This window comes from Chironomus tepperi, unplaced genomic scaffold (genome assembly GCF_022539635.2).
Source record: "Chironomus tepperi strain 1889 unplaced genomic scaffold, CSIRO-AGI_Ctep_v1 contig_95, whole genome shotgun sequence".
NCBI classification, from domain to species: domain Eukaryota; kingdom Metazoa; phylum Arthropoda; class Insecta; order Diptera; family Chironomidae; genus Chironomus; species Chironomus tepperi.
Genome location: NW_027226217.1, coordinates 116546 through 133476, shown reverse-complemented (window position 1 = coordinate 133476; position 16931 = coordinate 116546). Strand labels below are relative to the sequence as shown.

Below are 16931 nucleotides of genomic sequence, written 5' to 3'. Positions count from 1 at the left end.
TGTATCCCCGGACTCCAAGTCCGACTGGTTGCCAACTTGATCTGAAAATGGCATTTTGACATTTTTAAGATTATTTTATTGTAAATCATCGTAAGACGTTCACTTCCGCATCCGTCGCATCCATAACAAGATTCAGTAGCAAAATCTGAAATTTCAATGAAACCCCTCCAAAAGCCTTATGTAATAAGTGAATGACCCTAAGATAGCAAATTAATTCATTTTAAAACAGCATTTATTGAAAATTTAGTTCTTTGAGCTCATTTATTATAGATAAAAATAGTTTCTAGCAAATTCTTAGTTCCTAGAATCTAGATCAGTGTTGGGCAACCTGTTAACCGCTACCTGCCACAAACCGTACGTCCTTAGCGCTTTTGTTTGTGGTTTAGTACCAAGATATTCCGCAAAACATAAAAGGTTCTCCATCACTGCTCACGTAACCAAAATGTTCCATATGTACTGCATCAATATTCCTCAGAATCATTAACGTAATACATAAGGATCATTTTGGTTACATGCATGATCTAGATCATTTAATATTCTCAAATTAATCCACTATAAACAGTTCCTCAATCGGCACTTTTGTCAGCACTCTATTGATGGCCTTCTCATAATAAACCGTCCACAAGTCGCCAACATATGACTTCAAAGTGCTTTTGATGACAAGATCAAAACTTGCATTAACTAGCCAAAGTATTGATCGCCCAGCGCCATCCCAGTCTACATCACCACTGTATGGAAATTTGGGAAATTATAGTACTAACCAAGAAATTTTAAATCAGAGCTCGAAGTCGACTTAAATTTAATATGGAGTCCAGTGGAATCAAGTAGACTTTTCCATAAAAATCTGAGTCAACTTCGAGCTCCGTCTCTAAACTACTTACGTTCTGAGTGTTGACGAGATTTCATATCCATTGGTCCTGAAATATGTTTTGCCATTTCTTGTATATCTTTCAAGTTTTATTTTCAATTTGCCGGCAAAGTCATCTGTTCAAATTTAGAGAGCTCAGGATTAGAGCTCGAAATTGACTCGAAGTTTGTATGAAGCCCAAACAGGCAAATAGCTTGCTCTCAAGAACAAAGCTAGGTAAAATTAGGGTTAAGAGCAAATCGAGGGATGAAAGGAGTCGAATCGATTTAGGTTGAGTTTTTCATACAAAATCCGAGTCAAATTCAAGCTCTGAAATTTAATTAATCAATTTTAAAACAAAACTTACAAAAATTCATCAAAAATTTGCCTTCCGACACTATTGGAAAGCCCAAGACCTCTGAAGTAGCTTTATAAAATCCACTAAATGAAAATCTTGGAGTTTTAAAATCAATTTCTAGAAGATTTTTGTCAAATCCTGAAATACTTTCTATTGTTGTGGTCGCAAATCCCTGCAACATTACGTTATAGACATTTCCTTTAGTTTTAATTGCACCAATGTTATGATTAAGCTTAATTTTGTCAACCATAAACGGTTCGAGTGGAACCAAATCAATTTCTGTGATTCCTGTGGATTATTTGAAGATTTTAATTAGTTTTTAGTTTTTTTGAAATGTCAGTTAAAGTCACCTCCGTAATATTTCCTTAAAACCTTATTTGATGACCTCAATAAGCACTTTTCATCATTAATTCTGCACTTTTCAATGTCATTGGCTGCAATCGAGACAATAAAGTCAACAATAAGTGATTAAAATAACTTCAATATGCTCACGCAATGTAAATATTTTATCAGCCACAACAAGAATAACAATAAACTGATATATTTTATCCATCTTTTCCAAAAACACTTGTAAGCTATAAAGCCAGTCACTCACGAATGAGAAGAATGTTGCTTGTATCTCTTAATAAACTGAAATACCTGGCATTTTGACATTTTTAAGGATTATTTTATCGTAATTCATCGTAAGGGGACGTTCACTTGTTAGGTGATGCGAAAAATTTACATTATGGGCCCCCTTGCCGCATCCACAACAATATATCAGTAAAAAAATTCTGAAATTTTAATGAAACCCCTCCGGAGGCCTTCCGTAATAAGTGAATGACCCCCAAAAATGACAATTTAATTCATTTTAAAACAGCATTTATTAAAAACTAAGTTTTGAAGATAAATATTAATCAATATTAAAGGATTAAAAAACTACCAAAATACTAACGTAATGATAATCCTTTATTCAAAACCACGAGAAGAACGATAATTTTAAATATTTTTTGCATTTTCATCACTTGTAACTTACAGAACCAGTAATTTTGGAATGAGTTAAATTAGCAACTATTTATCTAGTTTATAATGCTAAAAACCTTAATCTAAAAATGTTTTTGTTGCTATTTTGACATTTTTAAGAAGCATCTGAATTTTACAATGTAAGCTGTCATCGTAAGGTGACGAATTGTATCCGATAAAACATGTAATTGCATATTTTGAGACTGCATTAAAGTTAAATGCAAAAAGTTTAAGATTGAATTTAGTTATTCATAAATAGTATCAGTGGAATGTATATCATGACTAGGAACTTCATGATGTATGGATTCAGTTTTGCTAAGGAAAAATTGGGATTGTCAAAAAAATTAAAGTGTTTTGTTGAGTTTTAAGTTTTTTTTTTTTTATTAAATCACAAATAATTCCTTTATTAATAAATTCGTGCTTGTATACCCGAGCAGCACAATATGAAAACTAACCCTAACAACTGCATCGTGCTGAATTTGGCCCATTATTATAAAAAACTTAATAGTTTGCATTATGATGCTCGATATAACACTTATTAAACTAAAAACAGCTCTTCAATAGGAACTTTGTTTAAAACATTGTTGATTTTCTTCTCATAAAATTGAGTCCAAACATCCCCAACATAAGATTTAAGGCTGCTTCCCAGGACAACATCAAAACCTTGATTTAACAACCAAACTACTGGTCTACTCAATGTCGTTGCGTCCATGTCTCCTCTGTAAAGAGATATAAGGATGATAAAGAGGATTTATAGCAGTGATGGGCAACCTGTGTGCCCTAGGTAATGTTGGACTGAGAATGTTCTAGGACTGAGGTGTGCCGTGGCACAAAACAGGTTGCCCACCACTGCCCTATAGTTAAATAAATGTTCTCATATTCTGCAGATATCTGCAAATGTCAATAAGTTCAACTCACGTTCTAACAGTTGAGCTTATGTCTGATCCAGTAGTTCTAAAATACTGCTTATTATTCCTTGTGTATCGTTCAAGTTTGACCTTCAACTTCCCAACAAAATCATCTGTTTTCATTGTAAAAATCAAAAATTAAACAAATTTCTAATTTATCAACCCAAACTTACAAAAATTTAACGTGAAAATTCCATCAGATTTACTAGGAAATCCAAAGACAACTCCCGATGCTGAATAGAATCCTTTAAAATGAAATTCAGGCACTTTAAAATGAATTTCAAGAAGATTTTTATCAAATCCAAAAATTCGTTCAATTGTGGCAGTTCTAAGTCCTCTTAACTTGATATTATAAACAGTTCCATTAGCTTGGATAACTCCATAGTCATGAAGAACTTTGAATTTGTCAACCACAAAAGGATCGAGTGATTGAAGGTCAATTTCGGTGATTCCTGGAACGTTTGGAAAGCTTCTTTTGAATATTAAGATTTTAAAAATGTCAGCTTATGTCACCTCCGTAATATTTCCTCAAAACTAAATTTGATGATCTAACTAAGCACTTTTCATCATTAATTCTGCACTTTTCAATGTCATTTGCTGTAAATATTAATAAAATTTAGGGGATATTAGGATAATATGTTGATATAAATTCGGAAAAGAATGAATCGTTGGGATACACTTTGTTATCGCTAATATTAGGTAAACGAACAGTAAATAGCACATAAAGGCCGCAAACAACAAGCTTCTATCCAAATTCTTCAATTTTGTAGCAATTTTTAAGATAAAAATTCTCAAATTTCCCAAAAATGCATGAGTTTGATCCAAAAACTTGTCGAATTCCTTTCAAAAATCAAAAATAAACCCCTTTATTCATGTAGCTTTCACTAAGCACTTACGAAGTGAATTTATTAGACCACAAATTGAAACAATTATTAAAAACTTCAAAACTGTAAACATTTTTAAAGACACTTTTTACTTTTACAACCGCCAAAACTCGAATGAACGTCTGGAATAAATAAAAAAAAAAAAAAATACTACAAGTTTTTTTTTTTTGTATTTTGCATTCTTTAAAGTCCTTTGACATTTTGAATATATATTTTGAAAAGATGTTATGTGTTAATTTTTAATCTGAAATGGGAATTGTTCATGTGTGATGTTCATTAAGAAATTTGATATATTTCTACTGATTGATAAATTTCGTACTCAGCACCTACTACTAAGGCTTGATCATGATCACACTGATCTAACTGTCAATTACCCGAAAGGCACACGACATCGAATTGGCCGAAATCTTGCTCTAGAGGCCTCTGACTCTGTTGCTAGGTCTGATTTGATGAATTCCGAACTTAGGCCAGAATCTAGTCAATCTGGGGTTAAATTTTGGGACAGTTCCACGTCATTTACTTTCTAGTAACCCACTATATACCTTCATGAATTTTCGAACCGAAACAGACAAGAAGCAGCTCAATTTTGTGAGCATATCCATGAGCAATGTCACTTAAGTAAGCATATTCTCCGTCATTCAAAAGATTCAAACACTTACTTCCAACTAAAACATTAGACATCATAGACAGTTGACCCTAAGGGTGGAATCAAAAATCTTCAAGAATTTCTGTTCTGAAAAACAAGTTTATTGAACAAAAATCACTAACTAGTTTTTTAATAAATTATAAATCATTTCTTATTAAATAATCTGCAATCATATTAAACTAAGAACAGCTCTTCAATCGGAACCTTGTTCAATACATTGTTGATTTTTTGCTCATAATACTGCGTCCAAACATCCCCAACGTATGATTTAATACTGCTTCTTAGAACCGCATCAAAACCTTGATTTACTAACCATGTTAAGGATCGACTTAGTGAGGTTGCTTCAATATCTCCCTAGAAATAAAAAGTATAAATTAGGCATTTTTAATTGGATATTACTTAAACAAGGACCAAGGCTCCGGCAACCATAAAAATTGTGCAATTTTACAATTTTCTGTTTGAGTTTCTGCCAGTTTCTGAGGCTTGGCAAGGCCAACCCAGTTAATGTATTATATAATAGACAATGAACAAACTCAACTAAACGAGCATCAATAAAATTGAGCATCCTTAAATTTTGTGATCATAGGTTCAACACAATATACTCACGTTCTAACTGTAGATGAGATATCGGATCCAACAGTCTTGAAATACAGTTTTTCATTTCGTGTGTATCGTTGAAGTTTAATGATTAATTTGGTACTAAAGTCGTCTGAATTGAAATAAAATCCAATATTTTAACTACTAATTTATACGATATTTAATAAGGGTTCACTTATTGCGATCGCGAGGATGAGGTTTAGGAGATTTCGAGATTATCTAAGGGTTGGGATCAGCTCAAGAAATGAGTTTGACACCCATTCTAAGGTTAACTTTCAATTTCCCCTCGATCTGCAATAAGTTAGCAAACCATTGAATAAACTTACAAAAGTTGAGAGTAAACACCCCTTCCCCTTGAGAATTAAATCCAAACACATATGCCTGAGCTTTATAAAATCCTTCAAAATGAAATTTCGGTACTTTGAAATGAATTTCCAGCTGATTTTTATCAAATCCAAAAAATCTTTCAATTGTGGCAGTCTTTAAACCAATCAAATTGATATTATATAAAGTTCCATTGGCTTGGATAACTCCATAGTCATGAAGAACTTTGAGCTTATCAACCATAAATGGGTCGAGAGATTGAAGGTCGATTTCGGTGATTCCTGGAATTTTAGACAGTTTTAATTAGTACTTTGAATTTAAAATGTGATAATTCAATGGTCACCTCCATAGTAGCGCTGTAGAACTGTATTTGAAGATCTTAGTAAACAAGCCTCGTCATCAATCTTACATTTTTCGATATCCTGAGCTTTTAACATATAAGATTTTGAATATGTGACAATAATAATATCAAAAACTTACGCCATGATAATAATTTATCGCAAAATGTAATGAAAATTACAACGTGAAATAATTTTCGCATCTTAAAGGCACTTGTAGGCTAAGAGAATATCAATTAACAACTGAATTTATTTTTAAAATGTTCTGTTTTTTTTTCATGATTATTAATAATCGATTGGTATTGAAACTGGGATACTATGTATATTTAAGCACTATGAAGGTATTTGGGTCTGAAACTTTATAATGTGCTGAATTCATGCAACTATGGAAAAATTGAAATTATAAAAATAATTAAATAGACATTCGAGTTTTGTTGAATTTTTATTAAATAACAAATCTATCTTTATTACTAAACCCATGCCCGACCAGTGGAATGTAATTGCTAGGCCATCGCATGACGACTGCGTGAGGTCTGATTTTGGCCCTATTTTATGGCAAGAACAGCTCTTCAATTGGAACCTTGTTCAAAACATTGTTGATTTTTTGCTCGTAATACTGCGTCCAAACATCCCCAACATACGATTTGATACTGCTTCTTAGAACCGCATCGAAACCTTGATTTACTAGCCATGTTAATGCTCGACTCAATGAGGTTGCTTCAATATCTCCCCTAGAATGAAATTTAAATTTTTTCGACAGTTTTGATTAGAAATATCATGCAAGCATAGACTGAAAATAGGGTAAATTAGTTTCCTTCAAACAGGGCGGATAGAAATTTGAATTTCTATGGGAATTATCAGGGATGGAACTTAAGGAACTCAACTTTCCAAAATGATCTTAATAGAAAGGAACAGAGCTTAGTCTGGAGTGACCGACAGAATGACATTATGTAAATCCTTAACTAAGGTTCTTCACAATATACTCACGTTCTAACAGTAGATGAGATATCGGATCCAACTGTCTTGAAATATGTTTTTCCATTTCTTGTGTATCGTTGGAGTTTAATAATTAATTTGGCGGCAAAGTCGTCTGATTTGAAAATAAATGAATTAATTCGAGATTGTCTAAGGGACCCCTTTCCCTTTAGAAATTGGGCTTTATACCCCTTCTGAGAGGAAAAGATCGAAAAATTGCAATTTTCCCTCATCCCATAACAAGTGAATGAACAATTGAACAAACTTACAAAAGTTGAGGGTAAAAACCCTTCGCCTTGTGAATGAAATCCAAACACATATGCCTGAGCCTTGTACAATCCTTTAAAATGAAATTTCGGTACTTTAAAATGAATTTCCAGCTGATTTTTGTCAAACCATAAAAACGTTCAATTGTGGCAGTCTTGAGACCATACAATTTGATGTTGTACAATGTTCCATTGCCTTGAATAACTCCGTAATCATGAAGAACTTTGAGCTTATCAACCATAAATGGGTCAAGAGATTGTAGGTCAATTTCAGTGATTCCTGGAAGTTTAGACAGGTTAAATTAAATATTTCAAAAATATTCTCAATTTTCACCTCCGTAATACTTCCTCAAAACCTTATTTGATGAGTTTATTAAGCACCTTTCATCATTAATTCTGCATTTTTCAATATCATTGGCTGTAGAAAGAATCAAACCTGTTTATTAAGCAACTTTTGGATGTTTAGCACTCACGTAGCGCAAAAACTGTATCACAAAATGCTATAAGAACAATAAACTTCAAAAATCTTGGCATATTTACGGAAACACTTGTGGATTCAACGTAGAAAGATTCAAAACTGAATCAATTTTTCGGGAATATCTTGTTTTTTAATTCCAAAATGCAAATCTTTGTGTATAAAAATATTAATGGCATTTTTCTTAAAAGTGTTGGTTATTTAACGATTTTAATCAGTTCTTGATGCTCTCAACAGCAAATTAATTAAAAATTTTGCATATTTATTTAAAATTAATTTTATTTGTTGTTTTGTTTTAAGAGAGAGTTTAAACCCCTTAAGAGAATCTGTTTTGTCATGAATAAATACTTCATTAAGGATTTTTAATTATTTAACACTTAAGCAGGTAGCTAAGCACGAATATATCAATTAAGACTCGAAGATGGTACCGTCAAGGCGGATTTTGGTTCAATTTTTATGGCTAAAAATGCGATTTGCCGCATTGTGACACTCGGCTTGTTTCTCATACAATTTGAATATTCGATGTCTAGGCTTCCTTGACTATGCCCCAGCAGTTTTTAACCAATCGATTTAATATTCAGCATTAGGCTGACGTGACTCAGACTTAGTGTTGGATTCGACTTTAATCCGATATCATGTCAATGACATGTCTCTGACTTGGTTGGTGCCGGGTTTGGTTTGAATCCGATTCATTCTCAAGGTTTTGCCTCTAACTTTGTGCCGGATTCGGATTAAATCCAATACCATTTCAAGGTCATGTCTCTGATTGGTTTTGAGTTCTGTTTGAATCCAATACCATTTCAAGGTCATGTCTCTGACTTGATTAGTGTCGGGTCCGGTTTGAATCCCTTAACATGCCATGCTCATGCCTCTGACTTATTCCCGGGCTCGGTTTATTATGACATTATGATAACATTATGCCTCTAACTTGCTGAGTGCCGGGCACACATCGTTTCTAGTCCCGAAATCGGTTCTATCCGGTACTAAAGTTACCAGGGTGTTGCCAGAGTCACGTCAGCCTGCAGCCAGATTTTTGATCAATCTCATTTGTACTATTTGAGATTATAATTTAAAACACCAAAACCACAATTTTCATTAAAATTTCATTTATTATCACATTCTAAAATTCATTTAATTTTAATACCCATAATACCGAATAAGTCTTACGATTCAAGGAACAATTCTTCATATGGCACTTTATCAAACACAGCATTCATTTTCTCAGTAATAAGTTGAACCATCGGTATGCTAACAGCACCTTTAACAGCATTAACAACAATACCAAAACTCCAGTTGATGAATGTATTAGCGAATGAGCTTAAATGCGATAGAAAGATGTCGCCGCTGCAAAAAAAATGTTCAGTCACACATTTGCATAGATTATTTTTATAATCATGGTCATTAATTACCCGGAAAGGTCAAATGTCATTTTTGGATTGACAATTTTATAGAACGTTTTGCCGTTCCTTGTTGTGTTTGTCAAGGGCAATGTTATTTTCATGTCAAGATCGACTGTTGATGACTTGATAATAAATTAATCAATAAATTTTGAGGAACTAAGCTTAAACTTACTAAATTTTGTTTTTGTTGTGCCTTCACCCGTCACTGGAATGATGAGGATCTTGCCATTTATTTTATATGGACCTTTAAACAGCCCGGCTGGTGCTTTTAATCCAATTTCAAGCTTATTATGTTCAAATCCTTTAAATTTGTAAAATTTTCCTTTTGAAAATCCAAAAATCTCTAAATTCATCATCGTTGCCTCAATCATAACAGGACCGGAATCTTGAATGACTCGCATAACATTGGATCTTATGGGATCAATTGACTGTAAGGCAATATCTGAATTTCCTGTAGAAACAGAAGCATGAGAAAAAAATAAGAATAAAAGAAATTGAGCCAAAATACCTTCATAACTCTCATGCAGCACATCATTCGCCACTTTTAATATGCACGTCTCGTCACTCACTTTACATCTCTCAATGCTTGAAGATGCTGTGTTTTGGAGAGGATGTTACTTTTTATTATTATTGCTATTTTTTAAGGCTAGAACTGAGTGCTCGTTAAGTTTGAAAATCTGATTGAATTTTGTGAATTTTAGAGGTCTATAATGTGTATGAGGATTCTGGTTGAAAGCAGGAAAGGTTAAGAAATAGACAGCAGTTATGATTTCTGAGGGTATAAAAGCACTTGCATTGGTTAGCCCTAGAACTTGTCTTAAGGAAATTTATAGTTGCTTTACTTGTTAAGGGTGCAAAGATACCCTAACGGCACCATGATGGCTGATTTTGACTCATTTTAACGGCGAAAAATGCGATTTGTCACATTCTGCTGCTTTATCTACTTTAAGTATTCTTGACGTTGTCTTAAGAGCATTCGTAGTTACTTTATGAATCTTACGTTTAAGAGGCTTACCCGGAAGGCACACGACATAAAAATGACCGAAGATCCAACATTAGGCCAGAGTGACTCTTGAATCACGTCTCAATTATTGAAATACGGCTTATAAAAGTCCTCAAGTTTGCCTGAAACTGGATTTTTGAGCATATCTACTTTGTGTGCTTTCCGGATTAGTAACATATTCGCAAAGCACACGGCCTGTAAAGGTCAGTAAATAGTTTGTGACTCTGACTTCGAGTCGGATTCGATCAAATTCAAGATGAGCTTTTCGAGTTTTATACACGAAGCGAAAAATATAATTCAAGGTAGATTCATATCTTGTTTAAGGCCGGAATCCACTAAATCTTGCTTGAGGTCAAATTCACGGTGGGTCACTTCTAATTCTTTGCCATTTCTACGCATCAATTTTCTTGGTGACAAAACTAGGTCAATTTAATGACTACAATATGAAATGTTCAACTAAGCGATGTCGAAGATTGCATCAAGAACTAAGCAATTCTACCAAAATCAGGCACATTCTCAGAGTCTCATCGGGACGGGGATGGATTTTTGATATATTAACCGATTTTTGCTATTCCGACTAGTAAATCTAAAACCACATGACATGCAAACAACCATTCATAACTATAAACATCCCTAATTTTTATTTATCTTTTATATTTTTTGAAGAACATGAAAGTTGATCCTCTTTTCATGTGAAAAATGAATATATGTAAATTATTATATTTGAGCAGACACGACTGTTCTCTGTTGTCATACTTACATAACACATATGTTGTACATTTTAGAAATGATAAAATAAAGATTATAAAATATGTGAACAACATCACTCGCCAAGAATCTGACGCTACTTGCTTTTTTTTTATTAAAAAATGTGTTACTTAGCACTGAAATATGAAATGTAGATTTGAAGCTGTATTTTAGAATTCATCTCATATTTATACAGTCTGTGGAAGTCTAGTACGGGGAAATAAAGTCGTTGTGAGAAGGACGATAAGTTATAATTATTTGTATATCTGTCCTATGACACTCATTAATATCATACAAAAAATACTTTACACTGAATACTAATTAATCAGTACTAAATAAAGCCATTAAAATTCCGTGCTTTTTATCAATTTTTTATTATTTATTGTAAAAATAAGTCATCGATTGGAACTTTAAGGAACATTGCATTAAGTTTATCCATATAAATCAGTGACATTGGCTTACAATATGTATCTTTGACGGCATTCACTAATGTCACGAAACTCCAATTTATGAATGAATTGGCTATTGAGCCCAGGTGTGACAAGTTTGCTGTTCCACTGGAATTAAAATTTATTGAGGTTAATAATCTAGTTATAGGTCAGATACTTTTTTAAGTTGTTTTGAATATGGAGATTGTTTTTAGGGTATCTATAGTTTCTACAGCAGTAGAGAGCAACCTGTGGGCCGGTGATACTAGTGAAATACTTGTGTACCACCAAAAATTCTTGAAAATGTCATTAAACATAAGCTAAATGGGGTTTCGGCCTTGGTATACCACCAAAGTGTGCCCCGAAGAGTCAGAGGTTGCTCATCACTGGTCAATAGTGTGGCATATGCAGCACTACGTTTAAGGAAAACTGCTGGAGAGAATTCTATAGTTGGCTAAAGTTAGTTTTTGGAAAAAAAATAGTTAGTAAGACAATGATCCAATAAGATACCCTGATAGGCAAAGATAATGCTTTCATGGTACTTTCCTTTAAAAAAATCTAAATAATTTTAAAAATTGGCATTTAAAATGTTAAATCCTCTAATAAATGGAATTTTCAATTCTGATCCTGACTTTTGAAATTTTCGGGATCCGGGATTTTTCGGATCCCGATAGCGTGAAAGCATAAACGCTACGGTATCTAAAAGTGGTCCCTTTAGACCTTCAAAGGCATAAACAGATCATGAACCAAAAATCAATGATAGTTTTTTCACTCATTTCAGATGGGAGTCTGAATCAGAGTTGAAGACATATCATCGAAGACATATCTCCTTTAGACTCCTGTTAGACTCTTGTCAGAACCAAGACTGTTAACTTTGAAATTGTTTGGTTACTTTACTATTAAAATTCAGACTATAAAATTTATACTCGAATTATAATTCAAAACAATTTGATTCATATTCATAAAAATTACTTGACTATCCATTTAATCATCATTATAGTTTGATGGGATGAGTCAACCTGGTTTACCAGGCTTTGCCAGTTCGGAAGGAACAAAACACGGTTAGAACTAGTCATTGTCTAGACACTAACTAGCTATTAACAAATTTGTAGCAATTTTGAATAAAATAAACTAGATGAGCATGCTTGAGAGCCTTACTCTTAGCTTAATCTGCTTTTGAGAGCATGTTCTTAGCTTTCTATGGACCGTTCACTTAATATGTTGCGCAAAAAAAAAATTTCTAGACAAACACCCCCATTCGTTACAAAATTTCCACACAAAAAAAATCGTAGAACCCCCCTCCCCCCTAAAAAGTGAACGTAATAAGTGAATTTTAAGGGAATTTTCAATTTTGTTGCTTTATCTAAGACACATTAATTTTTGGGTATAAAAACTAAATATTGAATACCCTAATCGATATTTTGATATTATAAGTCACATGTACTTCATCAATATATCAGCTTATTAGCTACAAAGTGATTTCAGAAGTTACTAATATGTTTACTACCACAGGGTGACACTTGGAGTCACTTATATTTCGATTAGTGAGAAAACAACTGTATTAATAGTAATCTATTGTAATTTCTGTTGATGACGCACAATAATCACGTCAAAAACGTGAAATGCGAGCAGTACAAAATTATAAAAATGTCACTCCATTTAAATTACTCTCATCTCATTACTCCAACCTTCCATAACCACAATAATATAAATACGAAAAAGGCCTAAAATAGCACATACCCTGTAAGTGACATTGTCATTTTTGGTTTTACAGCGTGAAAATATGTCCTCCCGTCAACTGTCTTGTTAACAAGCTTGAATTTTAATCCGACATCCATATTCGCTATATTAGAAAGTAGGAAACAAAAAAGTTGTTAGTTTTTAAATTTATGTCCAAGATTGGATGTAAAAAATTGATTTAAATTTTTATCAATTTAATTAATTTTGTTGTCAGTAATTTGATATTTTTAAAATTGAAGGTTGACGGTTGACAGAAATTTATTCATGTCGATAAGGTCAGGAAGTCTTAAATAATCAAATTTATTGATATTTTTAAGAATTCTTCTGCATAACTTACTAAATGTTAGCTTTAACTGTCCATGTCCTTCAATTGATAATTTCAGTAATTTTCCTTTTACTTTGTATGGTCCGTACATGCCACCAGAGGGTATTACGAATCTTAGTTCGACCTCTTGGTTGTGAATTCCTGATAATTTTACTAGTTTTGCTTTTGATATTCCTGTCATGTCTAAATCATAAATTTTTGCATCAACTTTTACTGCGTTGAGGTCTTGAATGACGGAAAGTTGGTCGATTCTTAGAGGATCTAGGGCTGGGATTCCTAATTCGTCGTGGCCTGTGTGGATTTTGGAGAGAATTTAATGAATTTTCAAAATTTTAAAATTCCAAAATCAAATTTTTGAATTCAAATTTTCCAAATTTTCAAAATTAAATTTTTTAATTTTTAAATTTTTAAAATTTTTGTTAAATTTGACAAATCAAATTTTAAACCTTCAAATTTAAATTATTTAAATTTTCAAATTCAAATATTTAAACTTTCGGAATCAAATTCAAAATATTAAATTTGTCAAATTAAAATTTTTAAACTTTCAAACTTCAATTTTTAAATTTTCAAACTTCAATTTTTTAAATTTTCAAATTTCAGTTTTTAAATTTTTAAATTTTCAAATTTTAATTTTTAAATTTTCAAATTTCAATTTTCAAATTTAAGAATTAAAATTTAATTTTAAATTTTCAAATTTAATTCTTAAATTTTCAAATTTCAATTTTTAATTTTGTCAAACTCAAATTTTTAAATTTTCAACATCAAATTTTTAAAATTGCTTAATTGAAATGTTTAAATTTGTCAAAATCAAATTTTTAATTTATCACCAAATTTTTAAATTTAAAAAAAATTAAATTTTCAAATTAAAATTTTTAAATTTTAGTCTAAAAATTTTAATATTTTCATAAACAATTTTTAAACCTTCAAATTAAAATTTATTCAAAAAAATCAATTCAAATTTTTCAATACCTTTAAAATGCTTTCTCAAAATAATATTAGCATTTTCAAAGATACAATCTTCATCATCAATCTTACAACGCCGTAGATCTTCATTGTCATTATCGGCTATCAAAAAATCAATCATTAGACAAATTGAGAAAAATTATTAATAGAACTAAAATTCTTTATTTTTAATATTTTTTTTTCTTATTTTCACTCGAATGTTGTTGAAAACAAAACCTACATACAAATGACATTCGACACACAATTCAATATTGATGTTATAAAAATAAATATAAGCTGTCTCGTATTCATGTTTCAAAAAGTGAGATTTCAAGTATTACGATTAACTAGAACTGACGTCTTACAATTTCATGATATTTATATTATAAGTAAAATGTGAAATGTCATTTTAGACGAAGTGGCTGTAAATATGAAAGGCAATAATTAATACATTGTATATGAATATTAAAAATTTCATTTAAATATTAATTAAAATTAATTTTTGTTCCGATGTGTGGATTTTGAAGTGGTTGGGGATGTTAATGGCAGTTTGGGGGGTGTTTTGGCATTTATGGAATATTGGAATATCCTAAAATTTTCATCTTTACTTAGTAGGGTTTCCTGGAGTCTCGGTTTTAACAAATTCTCGAAACCAAGACCGAAATCGAGACCAAAACCGAGACCGAAACCAAAACCGAGTCCGAAACTGAGATCGAAACCTAAACTGAGATTGAAACTGAGACCAAAATCGAGACCGAAACCAAAATCGAAACCGAAGCCGAGTACGAAACCGAATCCGAAACTGAGACCGAAACCGAGACCGAACCCAAAACCGAGTCTGAAACTGAGATCGAAGCCTAGACTGAAACCGAGACTACCCTTCGGAAATTTCGGTATCGGTTTCGGCATGGAGAACCATTTCTACTTAGGCAATTCCTTCACTCAGGTATGACGCCGGACTTAAACCAGATCCGATGCAGAATCATTACCAAGTAGATCTCTCTGGGGTCAGATTTTCAATTTATAAACCTATTTATATGCTTTTTGTAATAGATTTATATACAAAATAATGTAAATTATTAAAATTTACATGACAATATCAAGTTTTGGAGTTCGAATCTCATAATTTATGACTTAAAGCCATTTCCAAGGTTTGGGTGTAATCATTATTTTTTGCATATTTTACTATTTTTTAATTCCACAAAATTGCAAACTTCACAGCGTTTTTGCGTCAAATCTCTCTACTTCCTATCAAACTTACTTCCTTTATTGCCGTTAAAAGAAAAGCGAGCAAAAAAAAAATCTGCCATGTCATTAAATAATCGCGTATATAAATTATATTCATTATCATCATCGACAAGACAGTTCATGTACTCCATAATTACTTAAGATTATTAATGAAAATACTAAATTGTGAAAAAAAAATTATTAATTATACAGCAAAAAAATATATATAATAAATGTAATATTAAAACGTGCGAAGATTTATTTTCAACAAGCATATCAAATTTCGTATATTCACATGATCTCACAACTTAAGTCACGTCACATCTTCCTCAATTTACGTGCTGGGTGTTTTTATTTTATTTTTTTATTTTATTTCTTTTCATTCTTAAAAAATATTAAATTACAAAATATCAGATGAAAATAATATTGTTGTGTAAAAAAGAACATCGAATAAGAAGTCGAAAACCATGAAGGAACAGATTTGGATGGAAATGTTGAGGTAAAAGCGCATTTTTTGAGGTTAAGAGCATTAAAAATGTTAAAATTTGCGGAAATTAATGAAAAATTTCAAAATTTATTAAAAAAATGTTCAACGGTCAAAATTCAAAATTGGAGAAATAATCCAAAGTCAATGATGTTCTCACTTCGAAAAGTTTTTGCTTATTTCTCTGATTCTGCTCAGTGTTTTGCTATGAATTTTGCATAGTAATATTCAAAAAAGTGGCAAGCATGATCTGCAATATTGATTCAAGCTTTAGATAAAGAATTTCTGAACTAATCCTAAAAAAATCAAATTTTTTCATACAAAAATCAACTTTTCCATTCAAAATCCAAACATTTACCCAAATCGACATCAAAAAACTCAAAACTCACCTCACAAAGCTAATGATTGTCTTTAAAGGTTTCCATTTCTTACCAATCCATTGTTTATGTCACATTGTATATTTTACAATTATTGACAGAATATGATAATCATAAAAAAACCAAATATATATGCAATGCTCTCTCACTAGAAGCATGAATATTGAATTAATACCACAAACAGTCGTCTCCTATTGTAGCCCCGAAAAGTAATGCATATAAACATAACATTTCAGACCCAAGCCACATCCTAATGACATAAAGTTCACATTCATTATTATGTCGACGTCAACGACAAACAAGCGAGTGTTTCAAGTGGCTTTTTTGCCTCTCCCATTTGTTCAAATATTAAGTGACTCTAGTACAGGCTTTACAAAGACGAAAAATATGTTGAAAAACAATATTTTATATTTATATTTATTTATCTACATATCTTTTCATATTTAAAATAATAAAATACATTTCGGGTTCTGAAACACACTTGACATGACTTCATTAAGTCCGAAAAAAAAGCGAGAAACACGAAAAGCGACTTCATGTCGAGGAGAGTAATAAATTTATCAATTAAAAATAAAAAAAGTAGTCTATATATCGAGATATAGCATTTGACTACATGTTTCAGCCATTGACTTGATTCA

The 16931-nt window shown here is 31.7% G+C and overlaps 3 protein-coding genes and 3 long non-coding RNA genes across 7 annotated transcripts; all 6 read right to left on the bottom strand.

Annotated features, from left to right (window-relative positions):
• Positions 1–214: 214 nt before the first annotated feature.
• On the bottom strand, positions 215–1790 carry LOC139087076 (circadian clock-controlled protein daywake-like). Its single transcript, XM_070635772.1, has 5 exons — positions 1698–1790; positions 1556–1639; positions 1215–1493; positions 882–984; positions 215–728 (listed from the first exon to the last, which is right to left on the bottom strand). The coding sequence occupies exons 1-5, from the start codon at positions 1756–1758 to the stop codon at positions 545–547; spliced, it is 711 nt and encodes a 236-aa protein (XP_070491873.1). The 5' UTR covers positions 1759–1790; the 3' UTR covers positions 215–544.
• A 1493-nt stretch (positions 1791–3283) lies between these two features.
• Positions 3284–4112, bottom strand: LOC139087081 (uncharacterized). The gene is made up of 3 exons (XR_011544104.1): positions 4012–4112; positions 3629–3712; positions 3284–3567 (listed from the first exon to the last, which is right to left on the bottom strand). It is a non-coding gene; the product is annotated as an uncharacterized lncRNA (long non-coding RNA).
• Positions 4113–4724: 612 nt separating this feature from the next.
• LOC139087080 (uncharacterized) lies at positions 4725–6132 on the bottom strand. Of its 2 annotated transcripts, XR_011544103.1 has the most exons (4): positions 6047–6132; positions 5910–5988; positions 5569–5847; positions 4725–5354 (listed from the first exon to the last, which is right to left on the bottom strand). It is a non-coding gene; the product is annotated as an uncharacterized lncRNA (long non-coding RNA). The 2 variants fall into 2 exon arrangements; XR_011544102.1 differs by lacking the exon at positions 6047–6132 and having other exon boundaries at positions 5910–6022.
• A 201-nt stretch (positions 6133–6333) lies between these two features.
• On the bottom strand, positions 6334–7712 carry LOC139087075 (uncharacterized). The gene is made up of 5 exons (XR_011544101.1): positions 7619–7712; positions 7480–7563; positions 7149–7425; positions 6892–6994; positions 6334–6635 (listed from the first exon to the last, which is right to left on the bottom strand). It is a non-coding gene; the product is annotated as an uncharacterized lncRNA (long non-coding RNA).
• Positions 7713–8771: 1059 nt separating this feature from the next.
• On the bottom strand, positions 8772–9917 carry LOC139087083 (protein takeout-like). Its single transcript, XM_070635776.1, has 5 exons — positions 9890–9917; positions 9529–9615; positions 9193–9471; positions 9030–9132; positions 8772–8964 (listed from the first exon to the last, which is right to left on the bottom strand). Exons 1-5 carry the CDS (start codon positions 9915–9917, stop codon positions 8784–8786), a joined length of 678 nt encoding a protein of 225 aa, XP_070491877.1. The 3' UTR covers positions 8772–8783.
• A 1217-nt stretch (positions 9918–11134) lies between these two features.
• Positions 11135–16630, bottom strand: LOC139087074 (protein takeout-like). The gene is made up of 4 exons (XM_070635771.1): positions 16594–16630; positions 13276–13554; positions 12939–13041; positions 11135–11327 (listed from the first exon to the last, which is right to left on the bottom strand). Exons 1-4 carry the CDS (start codon positions 16628–16630, stop codon positions 11150–11152), a joined length of 597 nt encoding a protein of 198 aa, XP_070491872.1. The 3' UTR covers positions 11135–11149.
• Positions 16631–16931: the final 301 nt, after the last annotated feature.

Excerpts from the sequence above, each read along its gene's own strand:
- LOC139087076 (XM_070635772.1), bottom strand. The coding sequence starts at position 1,758 with ATGGATAAAATATATCAGTTTATTGTTATTCTTGTTGTGGCTGATAAA. Across the intron at positions 985-1,214 it reads CAAATTTTTGATGAATTTTT|ATGACTTTGCCGGCAAATTG; the intron begins GTAAGTTTTGTT and ends AAATTTGAACAG. Across the intron at positions 729-881 it reads ATCTCGTCAACACTCAGAAC|TGGTGATGTAGACTGGGATG; the intron begins GTAAGTAGTTTA and ends ATTTCCATACAG.
- LOC139087083 (XM_070635776.1), bottom strand. The coding sequence starts at position 9,917 with ATGAGTCAAAATCAGCCATCATGGTGCC. Across the intron at positions 9,616-9,889 it reads AAATCAGCCATCATGGTGCC|CATCTTCAAGCATTGAGAGA; the intron begins GTTAGGGTATCT and ends TCCAAAACACAG. Across the intron at positions 9,133-9,192 it reads CACAACAAAAACAAAATTTA|TCGATCTTGACATGAAAATA; the intron begins GTAAGTTTAAGC and ends AGTCATCAACAG.
- LOC139087074 (XM_070635771.1), bottom strand. The coding sequence starts at position 16,630 with ATGGGAGAGGCAAAAAAGCCACTTGAAACACTCGCTT. Across the intron at positions 13,555-16,593 it reads GCCACTTGAAACACTCGCTT|GCCACGACGAATTAGGAATC; the intron begins GTTTGTCGTTGA and ends AAATCCACACAG. Across the intron at positions 11,328-12,938 it reads ATGACAATGTCACTTACAGG|TGGAACAGCAAACTTGTCAC; the intron begins GTATGTGCTATT and ends TTTTAATTCCAG.